Source organism: Camponotus floridanus, unplaced genomic scaffold, assembly GCF_003227725.1.
Source record: "Camponotus floridanus strain SB8 unplaced genomic scaffold, Cflo_v7.5 scaffold117, whole genome shotgun sequence".
NCBI classification, from domain to species: domain Eukaryota; kingdom Metazoa; phylum Arthropoda; class Insecta; order Hymenoptera; family Formicidae; genus Camponotus; species Camponotus floridanus.
The window spans coordinates 238,382-261,339 of NW_020229234.1; the positions used below are offsets into that span (position 1 = coordinate 238,382).

General features: G+C 25.4%; 1 protein-coding gene across 1 annotated transcript; it reads left to right on the plus strand.

The window, feature by feature from the left end:
* The first annotated feature begins 17,334 nt into the window (after positions 1-17,334).
* On the plus strand, positions 17,335-18,723 carry LOC112639908. The gene is made up of 4 exons (XM_025415237.1): positions 17,335-17,425; positions 17,819-18,079; positions 18,320-18,502; positions 18,617-18,723. The coding sequence occupies exons 1-4, from the start codon at positions 17,335-17,337 to the stop codon at positions 18,721-18,723; spliced, it is 642 nt and encodes a 213-aa protein (XP_025271022.1).
* Positions 18,724-22,958: the final 4,235 nt, after the last annotated feature.

Genomic DNA, 22,958 nt, shown 5'->3' on the forward strand with positions numbered 1-22,958 from the left:
AGGTCGAAGTAAGATATGAAAACTTGGTGTGCCACTCCCCAGCCCTATCGTTTATATATCTTAAATAAAATAAAAAATTGATTATACAATATACATATATACAATATATATTTGTTAATCCTTTCATTTAGTAAGTACAATTTACATTTTTATAAAATAAGCTTTAGATTACGAATATGGAACAGGCAACCTATGGGCCAGAAACAACCTGTGAAGCTTTTTAATCCGGCTTAAAACAATCAAACTTTACTTGCAAAGAAAATAAAAAAACTTATAAAAAAAGATATTCCACTTTGCCTAATCTCTATGTGGTAAGATTTCCAGATAATACAAAAGAGACAAGATATATAAGTTATAAATTATATATATAAACAATATATATAAGTTCAAAATTTAGCTACGCGCGTGCGCGTCCGTAGTGTAATTTTAAATTTTACATTGGATCCATTAAAAATCTAGCTTTTTCCTATTTTAAACTATATGATTTAAATACGGGGCCAAGTTTTCATATCATACTTCGACCTGAAGGTCATTTATGCGAGAATTAGAATTTGTGGAAAGCTTTTTTAAATTATATACATCATATAAAAAAATGCTTTAGAAATTATAGTAATTGTAACTCATTTAGTATCAATTACGAATTAATATCACATAATTTATTGTGGCTCATAGTATTAATCTCATATCGATTTTTTAATATTTTATTTCATCACTCTTTTAGAGTTTTTTGTTTTTTTTATGTACTTGGCGTACTTTTTTACCTTTATAAGGCTTTTTTTAGTTTAATCTTCCGCGTAATTTCTGTGAATTGATAAATCATTATGATATACTTCACAATTGGAAAGTCAATAACGTAATGAATTTCTTATCACGATGTTTTAAGAAGTAATATTAAAGATATAGATATTGAATAAAAAATATTACAAATTAAATAAAGGTAGTGTATATAACATCATTGTATATAATATACTATTTTATATATATATATATATATATATATAATAGTATATTATATAAATATATATATATATATATATATATATATATATATACACCGTGGCCCATTTTAATCGACGCACCTGAATATCTCATAAAGTTCAAAAGATACGAAAAAATGTTTCAGACAAAAGTTATATGGTTTCAAAGGGGACATAAGATGATGTCATTAGTTTGATCTTGAAGAGCCACCTGAAGGTCACGCGAAAGTCAGCTCCAACTTTTTAAATGGGACACCCTATATGCTTTTACATATTCTTGTAGCTCATCTCAAGAGCTTTCCAAAACACTATAATTAAGTTAGTTTTCATTAAGTACTTTCCAAGTTATGAGGCTTGAAATCATTTTTTAATTTTACATAAACCGTAAAATATCTTGTAAAATATTCATTTTTTGATTATTTTACCTTAATACTTTTATGTACAAAATAATGAGAAGAATCAATTGGTGTAAAGAAAACTCATAGTTGAAAAAAAATATGTAATTTGCAATTAACAATTACATATTTTTTCTTAAAAATAACTATGTCTTTTCTTTACACCAATTGATTCCTCTCATTATTTTGTACATAAAAATATTAAGGTAAAATAATCGAAAAATATTTTACAAGATATTTTACGGTTTATGTAAAATTAAAAAATGATTTCAAGCCTCATAACTTGGAAAGTACTTAATAAAAACTAACTTAATTATAGTGTTTTGGAAAGCTCTTGAGATGAGCTACAAGAATATGTAAAAGCATATAGGGTGTCCCATTTAAAAAGTTGGAGCTGACCTTTGCGTGACCTTCAGGTGGCTCTTCAAGATCAAACTAATGACACCATCTTATGTCCCCCTTGAAACCATATAACTTTTGTCTGAAACATTTTTTCGTATCTTTTGAACTTTATGAGATATTCAGGTGCGTCGATTAAAATGGGCCACGGTGTATATATATATATATATATATATATATATATATATATATATATATATATACACAGAGTGTTCCATTTGAACTTTGCCATGAAAATATCTCGTAAAGTCTAAAAAATACGAAAAAATGTTTCAGACAAAAGTTGTATGGTTTGGAGGGAGACATAAGATGATGTCATTAGTTTGAAGAGTCACCTGAAGGTCACGTGAAGGTCACCTCCAATTTTTTAAACGGGACACCCTATATGCTTTTGCATTTTCTTATAGCTCACCTCGAGAGCTTTTCAAAAAACTACATATAATTAAGTTAGTTTTCATTAAGTATTTTTCGAGTTATAAGGCTCGAAATCATTTCTTAACTTTACATAAACCTTAAAATATCTTGTGAAATATTCATTTTTTGATTATCTTACCTTAATACTTTTATGTACAAAATAATGAGAGGAATCAATTGGTGTAAAGAAAACACATAATTGTTTCGAAAAAAATGTAATTGTTAATTGCAATATATATAATTGCAATCATTAGATTTTGCTGTTGTGATATTTTTTAATAATCAAAATTTTATAGAAGGTAAGGTTAAAAAATTTCTTTTATCTTCATTGATAAATCTAATATTAAGATTAAACCTGAAAATAACAGAATCAATTTAGAAATCTTCTAGAAACATGTTTCCTACATTAAAATTTATTGAACCGTTTGGAAAATAAGATAGACATTAATTTAATTATATCGGTTAATTAATATTAACTGGATTCCATTAGGCATCTTCTATGTTCTTTCTTAATGTTATAATATTTTTCAGACAAAGTTTGAAATTTGATCTAGTATCCGCTATACTCTAGCAACGTAGCATCAACTGATAACGTTGAGTTAACGGGCAGTTTAAGAGTCATCGGAAACCTGCCTCCAGCACGTACATAATTTATCACTTCTTCATTAATTCAATAGTCTTGACAGTATAAGGTTGCTCATCCAATGATGTAATTTCCTACATTAATATCCCAAATGTCCAAACATCGTTTTGAGAAGTAAATATTCCAATCATCAAAAATTGTGGTGTCATCCAGCGAATAGGAAACAAACCTTCTCCTTTCTAAAACACGATTTTAACAAAAATTTAATTTTCTGATTCAAGTTGTTTATTTTTAGAATATGTGTAAAATAGAAAATGTTCATTTATCTCTTGCTTTATACAAATAAAAACTATTTATATTTTATATTACTTCAAGAAACAATGCACGATCCTATTATGATAAAATGAAAAATATTTTCAAAAAATTCATTTTTTAATAATTAATTTTTTTAAATAATTGTATTTACCACGCGATAATAATTATCCTTGTAGATATTTCTAGCTAGTCCAAAATCTCCAATTTTGATGACACGATTCTCGCGATTTCTTGAAGATACTAAACAATTGCGACACGCTAGATCTCTATGTACGAAACGCAACTCTTTCAAGTAACAACAACCTCGCGCAACATCTTCGCACATGGCGAGCAAATCCTACAAACGCAGAGCAGACGAATCTGACGCTTGCAAATTTCGACAATCTCTCAAATATTTTAACAGATCACCAATTTCCATCAATTCTAACATTAGTAATGGAGATTCCCCATCTAAACAAATGGCCAACAATCTTATATGTTTATGTCGAAAGTGATTCATAAGCCTGGCGTTTTTTAAAAATTTCTTTTTTTCATTGGAAGAAGCATCTTTTCGAAGCATTTTTATTGCAACGCATATCTCTATGCCCGATCTTTCTAAATTCTTCACATTTTCTTGAAATACCTGCGAAATATTTGATACAAATTTAAATATGTACTTTATTTAAAAATGTATAAATTAATGTTAAGTATCATTATATTTTATTTTATATTAAATAATTCAACGAAAAATACGGGATATCACAGACCACCCGTTCGCGATTTTTGATAAAAGCCATTTATTTTCATTTTAAAAAATATGTACGGGTGATCTGGGACACCCTGTATAATAAAGTACATGCATGTTATCTCATCTAAATTTTATATTACATATAATTTAATATAAAATTCATATAATTTATGTCTTTATTAAGAAACGCATCTGTTTTTGTTGATCTAGAAATTAATTTGAAACATTGCTTGAAGAAATTAATTTTTACTATTTCAAATGCGCCGCCAAGAAGTTTTGTTAATGTGATTTGATTACGTTCAATTTTAGTTATCGCATATTCTTTCGGGTTATAATGTAACATAAGATAATTATGGATACATAACATAGGATAGTAAAGCATATTGTGTGTGTGAAAATTGAGTGTTTTGGCAAGGTACTTTATGTAGAATCGCTAACTCCATGTCGGTCATTGTTGTAGGTAAAAATTGCGCATTATTATCTCTGCGTTGATGATATACTGTTATAAAATTTCGATTTAATTATGTAATAATATGTATTATAAAATTTATCGTTTCTTTAAATTTCTTAGTTTAATTTTATATAAGTAAATCACTAGTAAATTAATAGTTTCAGTAAATCTTTAAATATCAGATATATATCAGATATATATGTATAATCTACAATTCAAGTTGATACTTATATCAAATATACTTACAACAATAAAAGTACAGATTATAGTAACTATAACGATAAAACTTCAATGATAGATAATATTTTGTCTCTGTTATTCCAGGAATGTTCGAAATATCATCTATATTATGCAAAAATATAATTTCAATAACTTTGTGTGTGTTTTTAAAAATTTATTTTTACTTATAATTTTATTAGAAATTAAACAAATCAGTTTTAATGGCAATACGAGTCAAGTGTTGATCTTATAACATAGTTATTTATTATACAAACAAATAAGTATAGAAAAAATTGACTTTGTTTTCGGAGATGTTGAGTTGTTCCATTCGTCTCCAACGGTTCATTGTTTTCGATGCCTGGAAGCATTATCAAAATAATGAGATACCGAAACATTTATCTTTACTTTATATGGCACATTTTATAATTGACTCCGATAAAATCTTTGTTATCATCACATTTGCGCTGAAGAGGGAAATCTTAAACGACTCTCAAAAATAGAGTCGAAACGTTCGCAATCTTTTCATTGTAATTTGTTCCATACTTATTTGTTTGTATAATAAATAACTGTGTATAATAAATAACTTATAAGACACTTGACTCGTATTGCCATTAAAACTGATGGGAACCAAAATTACCAATGAGATACTAGTAAAAGAGACAGACATAGACCTCCCATATAGCACCTCTCTCTCTACAGCGGGCGCTCGCCTGTCTATCGCGATGCGCAGTCCAGTCTATACGTCAATGCATGGAAGTCACAACGAGCAAACGTAAACAAAAAAATATAAACACACAACGAAAATATAATATCAAACCGTGTTTAGCAAATGTAAACAAAAAATGTGAACACATAAATAGGATATAACAAAAAAATGATATGAAAGTATGAAACTTCAAAATTGCATATCTCAGGAACGAAGAGAGAACGCTACAAAATTCAAACAGTGTATTACTTAGAAATGTATTCTTTACAACATATGTGAAAATAAAAATTTTTCGAGCTGTGTGTGTGTGTGTGTGACGTAAAGTAAACATTTACCATTATTTTAAACGTAATATTAGTAAATAGTTACAATAATTACAACATTACATTCTTTCAAATATATTACACTACAATGTTGCTATAATATTTTATTGCAAAAAACGAACATCTTAACTTCATCACAATCTTATAACAATGACTCAGCAGAGTTTTGCAATCGATTAGCAATATTGCGATGTTTGAATGAAATTATTTTTCAATATGTCTGCAACCTTTTATGCTGTATAGATATCTTCATTTGCTTACCAAGTGTTGGAAAAATAAATTTTTCATCAGCCGACCATATAAAAAATGTTCCTTGTCTTCGAGATATCTCAATATCAAGCGAAACTTGTATAAAGATTGTAAATTTTTGACATGGTATATTACTTCTTTGTTATAATTCATTTTGATATAATTCGTTGTTTTCTACTTTGCTATTGCAATGTCTTTGTACTTTAGTGTAGAAAAAACCATCAGATTAATATTTGAAATCCATGAAATGTCCATACTATTTATGTTGACCTCGCTCAAAGTAATATTGTTTGGTTCTGAATATGTGAACGATCTTGCTTAAACTCTCGTTGCAGAAATCGCTGAAATTAATTAAATACACACGCACGTATATCTAATAATCTTGTATTGGTAGCGACAAGTTAATCTTTGTGAAAAATCTGCCATCTGCCATACGTTTCGGTATATTGATATATTGTTTGCTCTTTCGTTGCATGCCGTTCACTAATGTAACTGACTTTCAATGCACTTCGTAGGTCACGGCCACGCAGTTCACTTTCTTGAGTGGCATCCAATGACCTACTGCTATAGTAAGCGTCAAAGCCAGAACATTTATGTTTTCTGGTGCATTAAGCTTGCCTGAGTTTTTATTGATATCACATTCGAATCGAATAAATTTATTGATAATTGATCAAAGTAAAAATTGCTTAAAGTAAACTTCAACTTGTACTCTGTAAAAAGTATTCAATTCTGAAATCTCGAAATATCGCTCGCACGTCAGTACATTGAATTTCTCATACTTATTGAGATTGTTGTTCAAACAGCTTACGGAGATATATATAGTAGTTGGTAAATTATATTTTTTACATCCACTCTTTACAATCGGCTCTGGAAGATTTACAATGATGCTGTTTGTCGTTGCAGTCACATTCTCAAAATTATAAATTTTTTCGTCAGGTGTTAGATATCTCATTGGAGGATATGGTTGTAAAGATTTATCAAAAGCGTAAGTTCTAAAAAAAAGATGATATTCAACTGAGCTTATTATTATCTTTTCAACATATTCGACTGCATTTACGCTCTTGAGACTTCCATATTTCCTTTTCAAAACGTAGAGAATATATTGAAACAAATAATCAGTTGCTAAAATATAAATGTTTTGTCAATCGTCATAGATTGGAAATGGATATTATCACTTATGTTTTTCTCGTGTAAAATCATATTGCACATAGATATGTTAATGTCTGTTACAATTGTGTAATTCCAACTTAACCAGTAAATTAACCAGAGTAACCTCCTCATTATTCATGTTATCAATTATCATATTACTAAAAGAATGTATATAATGAAATAGGCAAAAGGATGCATTTATCTGAACAATTTGCTCGTTTTTCCATCGAGATGGAATTTCATCATATCATATTCTCCATTCGTTCAATTGTATGATATGCGATATAAAATTCTAAAAAATATATAATTATTCTACTCATTATAAAACATTATTTTAACAAAAACAGAAACTTATATGTAGTAAAAATTCGAAATTCTTATAATTATATAATAACCTATTATTTTTTTTACTTATGATCTTAATTATAAAACCACGTAAAATTATATAAAAATTACAAATTTGTATAAATCTTTATGGAAAATTATCTTCATGGAAAATCATTATTTCAGGTGAACGTATCCCATAAACGGTTATATATTTAAATAGTTATTAGCAATTTTTACTTTTAAAATCTTATCAAATTTAATTTTCCCACATTATTAAGTCAAACTTTACAATATAAGAGTAGTCTGACTCTCGATAGGTCAAGTATAGAATTCTTGCTACCCAGTCAATGCAGAGATTATATAGATAATTATCAAAGCTAGTCATCTTTGTGATATTATTTTCATTAATCTTCAATGTCATTAGATCTTTTCCGGCATTCCAATAAATTCTATGCTCTTGTATCGAATAAGCAACATTTATTACTGATCTGAAAAAAGAACCAACTATAATTGTATAATAAAAAAATTATAGTTGAGATTTCTAATTTTATAGTTTTATTACTACTATAATGTTAATAATAATAAACTTGTGCATAATAATAATAACTTTAACTTTATAGTTAGTGTTAAAAATAATTTATGATAATTATAACTATTTCCTTCATCAGTATACGTACTTTAACATTACGAAATTAGTAATGTTTGAATTCACGTCCTATATTTGGATATCGTGACTCGTTGTGAGTAATAATTTAGGTATTGGATTTTCATGTGTAGTCGACACATTGATTAAATCCGTGTAAGGACCGACAACAATTTTAGTATGCGCACGTACTCGAAAATAATATGTCGTGTTAGATATTAGATTGTACACCGTATGTTCCAATATTGTAGTTGTGATATTTTTATCGTCGCAGATTTGAATCTTTTTTAAATCCTCGATGAAGGAACTGCACTGTGTACCCTTGTATTATTTCATCGATAAAGTTATGTTGATTCCATCTGTAAAAGAATAATATTTCAGTCTTTTTATATTTAGTAAAATTTTAACAGAATTAACGTTTTTATGTCGTTGAATTTAAAAAAAAAGAGAAAAATGAAAGAATACGAACTAAGAATTCTTTACTTCAATGTCACAAAAACGTCGTTTACTTTTTTTTTGAATTGATTCTTGAATTGTACAAATGCTCTGAAAGATGTTGGTTTGCTCGAATTGCTTTCTAGAGATTTTAAGATCGTACATATTAACATAATTATGTATATATATGATTAAGTGGATTATCTCTGTAAATCAGAAAGAACAATTTAATGTGAAAATAAAGGAAAGAAAAAATAAATGTAAACTACAAAATATATGCATTAGCACAATATTGACCTTTAAATAAATAATATAAGAATTTTTTGCGTCATTTAAGATTTAGAAAAGTAATCGTTAATCCATGGCGAAAACGAATAAATAACTTTAAATAAGATGACAAGTATTTTTCGATAATATGACAAGTATTTTTCCTATAGCTTAAGAAATCAGAAGTATAATATTTGTGACTGTTTGAGAACAAAGTAGCAAATTAATAAAATTGACTTTATTATCTTAAATCATGACAATTTTTGTGTACAATGTTATGTTTATATTATGATTTTCTATTTCTTTTTTGGATGGAATAAAATTTATATTCTTCTCACTACTGGAAGATATTTTTAGATTTAATTTCCACTCTCTCTTGAATTTAAATTATATTTAAACTTTTTCGTCATAGATTTTGTTATTAATTTTCTGCATTTTTTGTAACTTATGATAGATTCTGGGATGATAGAAATATTTGCAAGTGTAACTTCATCGATTTCTCGCTTATTTCTCACAGTACTATTAAAATGACTTTGGTCAGATTTGAAATTTAGTATATGATGATCACTTTTCTCGGACATTGAAATCCTTCATGAAATTTAGTATATGATGATCACTTTTCACATTGAAATCCTTCATAATCCTTCATAAATATTCTTCATAAAGTGTAACATGGAAAGAATTAAATGAATATCGTTGAAGCTGTTGTTTCTGGTGCTTTTAAATAAATCATATACAGGGTGAATCATAATGGTTGTAACAACCTTTTACCATTAGAGATCAATTACCGACTGCAACTGTAATCAATTGAATGATTCATAGATGACAGCTGCTTGAACCGTGTCTGCAATAACGTACAAGCGAGTTAAATACTGTGAATCAAATAATATACATATTATATGCATACTTTTCTAATATATTTAACTCTTTTATGTACATATTTTTTTTTCTACACGGTTTTTTTCTGCTGTAGATATTAAGAATGTAAAAGTTAATAACTTAATAAGAAAATTAATAATAAGCAGAATAATTCTTGTAGAAAGCAGAATTACGCATTTTTTTAATAAAAAAAGAATACTTTTGTATCTTTACCAATCCAACTCTTTTTACGCGTTAAAATGATTTGTGTAAGAATGAAAAAAATCGCCGTCAAATTCTATGTATTAAAAAACCATTATTTAAAAAAAAAATCGTATTAAAAAATACACGAATGCAAAAGATATCTCTTTTTATGTGGCAGATACGTTTCACAATAATAAAAAATCGCGTTATTAGAAGAAAACCGTATATATATATATATATATATATATATATATATATATATATATATATATATATGATTGTAATAATATTATAATAATAATATTATAATATTATAATATTATTGCAATCATATCATAGATGAGGATTATTGATATATAATGTTAAAAGTTATATTATAATAATATTAATATTATAATATTATAACATTCTTTTAGATATATACTTTCAAATATTTATGTCACAAGTTCATTATTCTGTGCAATTTAATTTTTTCTTCTAACAGCTTATTACGCGTTGATAGCGTGACAGCTGGTATACTTCGTCGAAAATACGCGAGTGATCTGCATTACTTATTCCTGCATTACCGGTCTTGAGCTCCTATGAGCAGGCAATCCGTCATATTGAGCTGCATGTTGACGAAACACCCTGTACAATGAAAATTGATATAAATTTTAGCGATAACAATTTTATTGATATAAATTTATTGATTTAAATTTTGTACTGATTGTTATTGCATACATTATCGATCGAAATATTAACGTTAGAGTTAATAGATTTAACAATTTGAAGTTTTATTAGACAGATATTTGACTTTCCATCAAGATACTTAGTAGCTCTGTGCCATATTATATAATTATCCTTAACACAAAGAAATGATGCTAACCTTCTAAATTAATTTTATAAAATAAAATCTGCATTAGTATAAACCTTACACTATATATCCATAAATATTATTATAAATATCTAGAAAAATAAAGAAATTTTAGAAATTGAAGAAAAATAACATAAAAATCTGTTCAAGTGTCATCGTATGTATATATTAATGTAGCAGAGTAGTACAGAAAACTTCATTAATTTTAAAAATTGTTATTTTTAGAAATAATAATTATATATAAATATAAATATATATATATATATATATATATATATATATATCAAACAAACAATATAGTGTTCCATTTAAGAAATACATATATATATATATATATATATATATATATATACACATATTTTTATTTCTTGTAAAACATTATTTTAAAGTTAATTGTGACTGGGATGTTACAGTACAATGTAAAACATACATGTAAAAGAACATTTCTTTTTGTTAATCTAATCTAGAAATCTTATTCAGAATATTCTCTAAATTTATTCAGAATATTTTGAACACAGTTTCATTTTTGATATTCTATGCAGATTTATATTATAAATATAATTTATAATATTTATATTATAAATATAATTTATTTATAATATATATTATATAAATATAATATAAATATATTATATTTATATTATAAATATAATTTAAAATATAAATCTACATAGAATATAAAAAATGAAACTATGTTCTAAATATTCTGAATAAATTTAGAGAATATTCTGAATAAGATTTCTAGATTAGATAAACAAAACGAAATGTTCTTATACATGTATGTTCTAAATTATACTGACATACTATGTTCTAAATTATACTAATAATATCTCAGTCACACTAATATAAATAATTAACTTTAAAATAATTTTTTACAAGAAATGAAAATAAATTGTACACAGTATATTTCTTGTATACAATTCAATTATAATTTCTTCTAGGAAATTATTGATAAACTTTTAATTTCCAATATGCATTGTCATAACTATAACATAGAAACTGTTATCTTCTGATACAATTCATATTCAAACAAAAAGTGCACGCAACCAACTTAGCTTCATATATAGTTGACGTAAGAACACATATTCTAAGGCTAAGTTGATTGCGTGCATTTTTTGTTTGAATATAAATTATGTCAAAAGATAACAGTTTTTATGTTATAGTTATAACAATGTATATTGGAAATTAAAAATTTATCAATAATTTCATAGAAGAAATCAAAATTGAATTGTATACAAGAAATGTACTTTGTACAATTTATTTTTATTTCTTGTAAAAAATTATTTTAAAGTTAATTATTTATATTAGTGTGACTGGGATGTTACAGTACAATTTAGAACATACATGTAAAAAAATATTTCTTTTTGTTAATCTAATCTAGAAATCTTATTCAGAATATTCTCTAAAGTTATTCAGAATATTTTGAACATAGTTTCATTTTTGATATTCTATACAGATTTATAAACTACTTTTTTTCATTTCATTAAAATATTCTCTAAAGGATATTTATAGAATAGATTTGTATTGTCTGTGATACTCTTTAGTGAATATTCTATTAATGTAAAAAAAAAAGTATAATAAAGAGTAAAAAAAAAAGTATTTTATTAATCTACATAGAATGTCAAAATGAGATCATTCTAAATATTTTGAATAAATTAATTGTATAAAGTATGTATCTTGTGTACAATTTATTTTAGTTTTTTGTAACAAATTATTGATAGATTTTTTTTATTAATTTTCAGTGTGTATTATCATTGCTGTTACTATAGATAGTTACTATAGAACTATTTTGCTGCAATGTATTTGAGAGGTAATGCCACTCTAGCGCTCGAAAAAACAGCCTAATTTTGACAATTTTTTATGAGAATATAGTGAATGGAATACAAAATCTGTTTAAAGGTTTTTATTGTACATACTTTGAAATGTATTCACAAATTTTTTTTTCAATTTTTTTTTACAAAATGGCGGTGCCAGAATTCAGCAAAGGAAGCCTCTTCTCACGAATAGTGTTCCGCGGCCAAAAACATAACTTTATCAGATCTTCATTAATTTACTTGAAATTTTAACTGTAGCTTCAAAATTACATTATCTAGAGAAGTACATACAGATTTTAAATTTCATTGTAAACTTTTTTTGTTATAAACAATTTTTCATGTAATTTTTTACCTAAAAATGAAACTTTTTGTTCAAACGTGCATTATTTTTACAAAAACGGTATTTTTTAATTAGCGTACGTATTTCCTGAGTTAATTTTATATAAAATTTAAAAATTTTTGGTCTTTTATTCTAAGTCAAAAATTGCAAGAGAAAGCTTTCCGGCCGCGGACTATTCGTGAGAAGAGGTTTCCTTTGCTGAATACTGGCACCGTCATTTTGTAAAAAAAAATTGAACAAAAATTTGTGAATACACTTCAAAGTATGTACAATAAGAACCTTTAAACAGATTTTATATTCCATTCACTATATTCCCATAAAAAATTGTCAAAATTAGGCTGTTTTTTCGGGCACTAGAGTGGCATTATTCTTCAAGAAGGCGTAGAATCAATATGTACGTAATAAAAATAAGAACATATTTTCTTTGGCGTGTGAGTTTTAAGCTACAGTTCATAACTCTAGTACATAATACTATAATATAAACAATTAATTGTAAATTAATAAAAAAGAATTTTTTTAACAATATTTTACGATTCTAATATTTTACGATAAGAATATTCTAAAAATAGTATTTATTGAATGTAAAAGTCAAAGTTGAAGAGTCAAAGAATATTATACTATTTTAGACATTTGTGCCATATTTATATTTTATACAAAGATGACTATTATAATAATTAAATTTATCAACAATTTCAAAAGTTAAAAAAATTATATACAATATATATGTGAAGAGTTATATATATATATATATATATGAAACTTATATTAGAGTGGCTTTTATTTTATCGACTTCAGAATTTTTTATTCTTTTGTTTTAAAAATTAATTATGGACTGTAAAACTTATAATTTTTTTATCTGGTATTTCGATAGATTAATGTACAGCAGTTTTAAATATATTGATTCACGAAAATTCTCATGATTTCAATATTTTTTTATAATTATTCATAATGGAAAAATATTCTATAAAATTAAAAAAATTTATTATAAATAAAATTTAAAAATTCATTACAAATTGTTATTTTTAACACTTATATTTTTTATTAGATACATCGACAGATTAATGTATGTTTTTACAGCAATGTTAAGTATATTAACTTATAAAATTCATCAACAAATGAGTCCTTTGTAATTAATTAAATTGTTGTTACATTTATTTATTAATATATGACTAAAATAATGAAATAAATTCGAAGTCAGCAAAATAAAAGATACTTTACATATATATATATATATATATATATATATATATATACATATACATATATATATACATATACAGGGTGAGTCATTTTAATCAACGTACGTAATTATTTTGGAAACAAAGCATTTTAAAGAAAAATGTTTCAGACGAAAGTTTTATGATTTCGAGGGGGCCATAAGATGGTATCATTGGTTCGACCTTGGATAGTCATTTGAAGGTCACGTGAAGGTCACTTCAATTTTTTTAAATGGCACCCTCTATTTTTTATTACATATTCTTGTAGCTGACCTCGAGAGCTTTCCATAACTCTATATTTGAAGCCTTTTAATGTAGGACTTCCTGAGATATTTTAAATTTTATATATTATGATGATATTGTTTGGTTTTAAGAAGGCTATAAAGCGGCGTCTATAATGAGATTTTAAAACTTAAAATTTAAGAAATTGACCAATCATATTTATTATTCTTCTTTAAATTCAATTGTAATTGGTCAATTTCTGAAATCTTAAGTCTTAAAGTCCTTGTAGACGACGCATTAGATGGTACCATTGGTTTGACTTTCAAGAGCTAAAAATAAGAAGTGTCATTTAAAAATTTAAATTTTTGAATTAAAATAAATTTTTTAATGGCACTTATTTTTAGCTCTTGAATGGTATCATCTTATAGCCTTCTTAAAACTAGACAACTTTTGTCTAAAACATTTTTCGCTGCCAGGCTCGGTTTTCGAGATATTCGACTGACAAGAGTCATAAATATTGTAATGAAATTTAAAATATCTTAGGAAATTCTACGTTAAAAAAGGTTCAAATATAGCGTTCTGAAAAGCTTTCGAGATAAGTTACAAGAATATACGTAATAAAAAATAAGAAATGCCATTTAAAAAAATGAGATGACTTTCACGTGACCTTCAACTGATGCTTCAAGGTCAAACCAATGGTATTATCTTATGGCCCCCTCGAAACTAAACAACTTTTATCTGAAACTTTTTTTGTAAAATGCATAGGAATAGAAATATTTAGGGTGGGATCTATATATACACGATGAGTTATTAAAATGACTTACCGTGTATATATAGATAGGGTGTTTTATTTTAATTTCTTCAGGCAAATATCCCGAAAAATATGGAAAAATATAAAAAAATGCTTTAGACAAAAGTTGCATGGTTTCGAGGTGGACATATGATGGTGCCACTGATTTGACCTTAAATAATTGTCTGAAAGTTATATTAAGGTTACCTTTAATTCATTTAATAGAATCCTATGTATTGAAAATAGTGGGTTCTATTTAAGAAATTAAAAGTAATTTTAATACTTTCAAACAACTATCCAAAGGTAAACCAATGATACCATGTCCTCTTTGAAACCATACAACTTTTGTCTTGAAATATTTTTTCATATTTTCCATATTGTTCGAGATATTTGTTTAGGGCAATTAAAATAAAACAATATATATATATATATATATATATATATATATATATATACACACACACACACATATATATATATACACACATATATATATATTGTATATATATATATATATGTATATATATATATATATATGTATATATATATATATTCATATTATATATATATATATATTTATATTATTTATATAAATATATATATATTTGACAAATATATATATATGTATATATATATATATAATATATATATTTATATAATAATTTATTATTATACATATTATTACATTTAAAAAAATAAATGTAAATATATTAATATTTATTATTGTTTTTGTTTCAGGAATTTCAGTCAAATAAAAAAAGAAAAAAAGGAAGAAGTGAAAAAAAATTAATCAAGAATAGTATTAAGTAATTAAGTATTAATTAATTAAGTAATTACGTAGTAAATAATTAAATAATTAAGTATTAAGTAGTTAAGTATTAAGTACGTAAGGGCCATTCTACAGTGAGATTTTAAGAAATTGGCTAATCACAGTTGAGTATTCTTTTAATATTTGACTGTGATTGGTGAATATCTTGAGTCTTACGCCTTAAGTCTTCTTAAAATATCATTGTAGACGCCGCTTAAGTAGTTAAAAGTTATTAAGTTTAAATAATTTATAGTAAATTAAGTTAAAATAATTATAATTATTATATTATATTTAATTATATATTTTTATTATATTTGTATTAATTAATTATTGTGTTGTTTTCATATCTCTTCATTTAATTAATTAAATAAATAATTAAGTTTAAGTAATTTATAGTAAATTAATTTAAAGTAATTATAATTATTATATTATAATATTTAATTATATAATTTTATTATATTTGTATTAATTACTTATTGTGTTGTAATTTGTTTTCATATCTTTTCATGTATAGTTATTAATAATAAATAATAATGATAATAAGAACAATAATGGTATTAATGATATAAATGATATATAAATGAAGATCTTGATATTGATGATAATGATATTAATGACAATGAAAATGATGACAATGAGAATGAGAATGACAATAATAATAATAACAAAATGATGATTATATTAATTGTTTTTTTTTTATTAATGTCTAGTAATAACATTTTACGTATATATATATATATATATATATAACACAGCATATGTACATATTAGTATATTAATATATTAATATATTTTTATAAAATGGGTAGACGTAAAATTGTGCTTATTTTAGAAGAAGAAGAAGAATTTCTACAACGACGTCGAGAAAAAAGAAGGGAAAATCAACAGCGCCGTCGTAAAAATAATAAATTAGTTGAAAATTCTTCAAATATAATATCAAATCAACAAATTATTTGTATTACTGGAACATCAAATAATAATCGCATGGTAATAGAATTGAATTCGAAAACTGATGAAAATTCTTCAATTGTTAATTGTCAACATTACAACCATCTGCAGAATATCAAATTCGTTATTGATCACGACAAAAAAAACAACCTCGTTCAAATAATATTAATACAATATTATTGAATGATGTAACTGAATATTATATTGGTCCTACGGATGTGTATTGTATTCATTGTAACGCTAAACATTTTACAGCTGAAAAAATTTCTAATAAAGGACATTCATTTCATAATTGTTGTAATCATGGTGCAGTATATTTACAGTCATTACCTGAACTTCCTGAATTCATTCGTAGTTTATTTAATAGTAATCATGTAAAATCTAATGATTTTTTTCAACATATTCGTAGTTATAATAGTTCATTTTCATTTGCATCGTTTAATGCTAATTTAATTAATTTTCAAGATAGACGACCTGGTCCATATTGTTTTAAAATACAAGGGCAAATTTATTATCAAATTAATACAGCATTATATGCTGCACAAAACGAAAGTCCTACATATGGCCAACTTTTTATTATTGATTCGAATGAAGCGATTCATTATTGTCTTAATCGAAATTCATATTTAGATTTTGAAATTGTACGAAATCTTGACCATATAATGCGAGAATCAAATGTATTTGCTCATTCTTATCAAATGATGGGTGAAGAATTAGAAAATCAACGACATTTAGAAATGGAATCTGGTGAATTATTACCGGAGTTACAATTAGTATTTACTTCAAGATCAGGTATGGATCGACGTCGATATAATATTCAAAGAAACCAATGCAGTTGCTGCTGTATTCTCTACAACAGCTGATGGAGAAATTCCAGAATCATATGTTACAATACGTAATAAAAATACTAAAACTTTACAAAAGTTAGTAATATGGATCCAAATGTAGAACCATGGATATATCCATTATTTTATCCATATGGTACTCAAGGATGGCATTGTGATTTAAAAAAATTAAATAGTGATAGAGGAATAACTAGAGGACAATATATTAAATATCGTATAGTTATTCGTGATAAATTTAATGTTTTTTTATTAGGACGTCGCTTATTTCAACAGTGGCTTGTAGACAGCTATGTAAAAATGGAAAAAGATAGAATTGATTATTGTAAAAATCATCAAAAAGAATTACGTAGTGAAACATATCAAGGTTTAAGAGATTATTTACAAACTACGGCTAATAATTTAAATGGACGTATTGGGAAAATGGTTGTACTTCCTTCCACATTTACTGGATCGCCACGCAATATGTTACAAAATTATCAAGATGCAATGGCAATAGTTAGTAAACCAGATCTTTTCATTACTATGACTTGTAATCCAAAATGGCGTGAAATTGAAGAAAATCTTTTACCTGGTCAACAAGCTTCGGATAGACCTAATATTTGTGCTCGTGTTTTTAATATAAAAAAAGATTATTTAATTGATTTAATCGTTAAACAAAAATTTTTTGGTGAAGTAGCAGCATTTGTATACGTTATTGAATTTCAAAAACGCGGTTTGCCACATGTTCATATGTTAATTACTTTAAAATACAATTATAAAATCACAATTCCGCAAATTGTTGATAAATATATTTCTGCTGAAATTCCTGATCCATGTGAGAGTCGTATTCTACATGATGTAGTTATGAAACATATGATTCATGGACCTTGTAGTGATTGGTGTTTGGTAGATGGACGTTGTTCAAAACATTATCCGAAACCTTTTCTCGTAGAAACTAAAATGGATGAAGATGCTTATCCTTATTATTGCCGACAAAATAATGGAACAAATTTTGAACGTCCTGGTGGATATGTAGTTGATAATCGTTATGTTGTTCCATATTGTCCTACTTTATCAATTATATTTAATAGTCATATAAATGTTGAAGTAGCTTCAAGTATTAAATCAGTTAAATGTCTATATAAATATATTTATAAAGGACATGATGTTGCTGCTATAACTATTGAACCAATAACAAAAAGTGTTGTTATTGATCATGATGAGATACATAATTACATCGAAGCTCGTTATGTTGAAGCTAGCTAGCGTATTCTTACTAAAAAACTACAAGATAAAAGTCACGCTATAACACGTTTACCAGTCCATCTTCCTAATGAGCAAAATATTATAATTGAAAATGAAAACATTGACGATGCAATGACTTCTGCTTTAGATCAAGTTACTATGTTAATAGATTATTTTTCATTAAACTTACGCGATGAAGAAGCAAAACAGTATTTGTATATAAAAATTCCAAGTTATTATACATTTAAAAAAGAGAAAGTTAACGGTAAAAATGTATCACGTTGGATCAAACGCAAATCATTATAATTGTATAGGACTGTAGAATTGTATAATTGTATAGGAGGAATGTATTCCGTTAGTCCAACACAAATAGAATTATTTCATTTACGATTATTGTTACTCACAGTAAAAGGGGCCACAAGTTTTAACGATTTAAGAACTGTAAATGGAGAATTTTGTCAATCATTTTCAGCCGCATGTTTAGCTTTAGGTTTGATCGAAGATAATGATGAATGGAAAAAAGCTATAAATGAAGCTGTTGGATAGATGATGCCACGACAACTTCGTAGATTATTTATACGTATATTATTACATTGTCAACCATTACATCTTGAAGAATTGTGGGAAAACTTTAAAGTAGCAATGTTTGAGGATTATATTTAACATTTTGGTATATTACAAGGACAAAATAAAGCATATGAACAAATTAATAATATGCTTCGTGCTGAAGGTAAAAGTTTTGTAGATTTTCCACAAATGAAACAATTAACAGAAAATAACGAAGAAGAGAATTGCATGATATTTGAAGAAGCTATGGAAATAGGCACCAAACAATATAAACAATTAAATAATAAGCAGAAAGAGATCGTCGATCTTATATTAAATGAATTAAACAATAATATTATCTCAAATAATTGTTTTTATATTGATGGTCCAGGTGGATCAGAGAGATAAAACATATATATACACAACTATCTATTATTTAGCTAGAATTAGAAATAAAAGTGTATGTACAATGGCATTTACGGGTATTGCAGCTACATTATTACCTTTTGAAAAAACAGTTCATAAGATATTTGGATTACCAGTTCCATTATATGCTGATCATCAACTATTAAAATCCAATCAAAAGAAGCACAATATTTAAAAGAAATTGATATTTTTATTTGGGATGAAGCACCAATGGCACCTTGATATGCTTTAGAAATAATGGATCGAACATTACGTGATATTATGAATAATGATATTCCTTTCGGTGGAAAAATTGTTTTATTAGGTGGTGATTTTAGACAACTTTTGCCAATTAAAGTACATGCTACTCGAAGTGAAATTGTAAATCTTTCTATTAAGTTTAGTTCTCTTTGGAAGCATTTCGTAAAATTCTCTTTAATACAAAATATGCGAGTTCTTCCAGAAGAAATTGAATTTGTAAAGGTTTTATTGAATGTTGGAGATGGTACATTAAATGATTTTAATGATAATATACAAATTCCTGAATGTTATATCGTCTATTAATGCTGATATTGTGGAAGATATATATGGTGATTTAATAAGAAAAAAAGAGTTTGTTAAAATGTCTAAATGTGCCATACTTTCTGCAAGAAATGTTGATGTAGATGAAATTAATAAGAAAGTTGTGGAATTATTAGATATAAATGATGAACGAATTTATACAAGTGTAGACACTGTTGTAAATAATGACAATGGTGACATGAGTGAAACATTGTTACCAGAATATTTAAATAGTTTATCTCCATCGTCTCTTCCTCCTCATGAATTACGTTTAAGACCAAATAGTATTATTATGTTAATTAGAAATTTAAGTATCAATGAAGGTCTTTATAATGGCACTAAATTAATGATTATAGAACTTACAGATCATTTATTAAAATGTAAGATTTTAACAGGTGACAAAACAGGAGACATTGTTTTTTTGAATCGTATAACGTTATATTGCGAAAATGTATTTCCTTTTACTTTTTCCAGAAGACAATTTCCAATAAAATTAGCTTTTGCCATGACGATTAATAAATCACAAGGACAGACGTTTGATAGAATTGGATTAGATCTTCGCAAAGATGTTTCTAATCATGGACAACTTTATGTTGCTTTTTCGCGAGTTCGTTCTTGGCAAGCATTAAAAGTTTATCTTGGTAATCAACGAAATAACAAATTTATTAAAAATTATGTATATAAAGAAATTTATATTTAATTTTTTGTTTTTTAAATGTGAAAAAAACAATTTTGTTAAAGTAACAATAATAATAATAATAATTTGTTCAGCGCATATATAAAAATTTTTGATAAATATAAATTTTAATATTGGAAAATTTTACATTTTATTTAAAACTTATAAATTTCTGCTTATAAGAAATAAATATAATACATAATCAGCATCTGCTCAAAATCATTCAATTTCTTTATATGTAATAACTTTTATATAACATATAATTTTTTACAAATTAATAACTCAAGTATATAAATTAATAGATACCTCATGCTATATAGTACATTACAATAAATAAAAATGGAAATCTAGACATTTCGATCTATTTCTTCTTAATAAATTAAATTGTAAGAAAAGTATTATAATATTTTTACATTTGGTATGATGCAACAAAAATATTGATTACGTTGTATGAAAATTTATAACTTTGTGTGAAACTATGTGTGAAAATTTATAACTTTTATAAGTAAAAGTTTTATACTTTAGAGATTTGAAGATTAAAAATTTCATTTTTTTTTTAAATAAAGCTCTTAAAGTGGATCTTACTTTTTTATATAAATTGATTTTGTAATATTTAAACAATTATAAGGATAAAATAAGTAAAAATTGAATAGTTTAGTTTATTATCTATAATTTGCATATTTACTATATGTTTTAAAAATATGTAATTGTAAAATTTTGATTTAAAATTTTTCTAAAATATTTATGTTATCTTGCAACTGTGTTGGCAATTTGTGAATATATTCGACAATTTTTTTTATCATTTTTTATCGGAACATACGATCGTAAAATTAAAATGGTGTAGTGTCAAGTGACTTTTACTTATTTGAAGTGGGATATATTTTTTGTTAACATTTATCGGAAGAAACGTATGTGCTTCTCTAAATTGAGATAAAGTAAGATAGTAAATTATCGAAACTTTATGCAATGTGTAATAAAATGTAATCTAAATGTGTTAAGTATATTACTCTAATCTTTATCTTTTACACTATTACTCTTATACAAGTATAAAAGATAAAGATTTTGAGATCGTGCAAGTTCGACAAATCTAATTTCTGACAATATTTGTATTCGAAAAAAGATCTTATGTTGAATATTGTATTTTATTTATTCGTGAATAAATATAAGAAGTATTATTGCTTATAAAGACATTCGTATAAGACAAAAGATATATCTTCTTTTCTCAATATAAGAAAAATATATTTTATTACTCTCTTAACTTCACTCTTCATTCTCATTGTTAGAATAGAGAATCACAAGTATAATACGGATCGATATATGACTGAAGCAGCAAGGCTCTTGCTTGCTATGCGAAAAGTCACAGGTTCAAATTTTGCTAAGGTTCCGATAAGGCTAGAATTTATTTCTGCTTTAAAGCCGCCCATGTGAAGAAAGAAGTGTCAAATCTTAACTAAATTAAAAATCTATTAAAAGATAACGCAAATCAAGGGATTGAATATTCTGGTAAAGAAAGCGAAGAGCAAAAAATGCAATAATCATCAAGGTAATGATAATAATGAGCAATAAGGAACAATTGTTTTATATTCGATATAATTGCCGAAAGCTATTAGAAATATGTTTTTTAGTGAAAATGATAAATTTTGTTTTTTTGTAAATATTAAAAGAGTATTTAAAAAATTAAATAAAAATTTAAAAAAAGGAGCAAATGTTGATTCTGACGGAATAATTCAGAAGCATTCGTTTAAACTATTGTTTATTAAAAAATATGAATTTCTAACGCTAACTTATTTTCAATCTAACGATCCAACATGTCTTAATATTTATTTTAATCGATTTTTATCAAATATCTTAATTAAGAAATTATCTTAATTCAGAATTTTTTCTTACATTGTACTGATGAAAATTATTTAAATTATTATTTAGAATTTTTCATAAAAATTTTTTATAAAAATTGTAAAAAAAATTTTAAAACTTTCTTTAAAAAATTTTAAAATTTTTCTTCTACGAATTGACACACTTTTCAAAAATTTTTAGAACAAGAATGAAGATATTTCATATTTTTGCTATA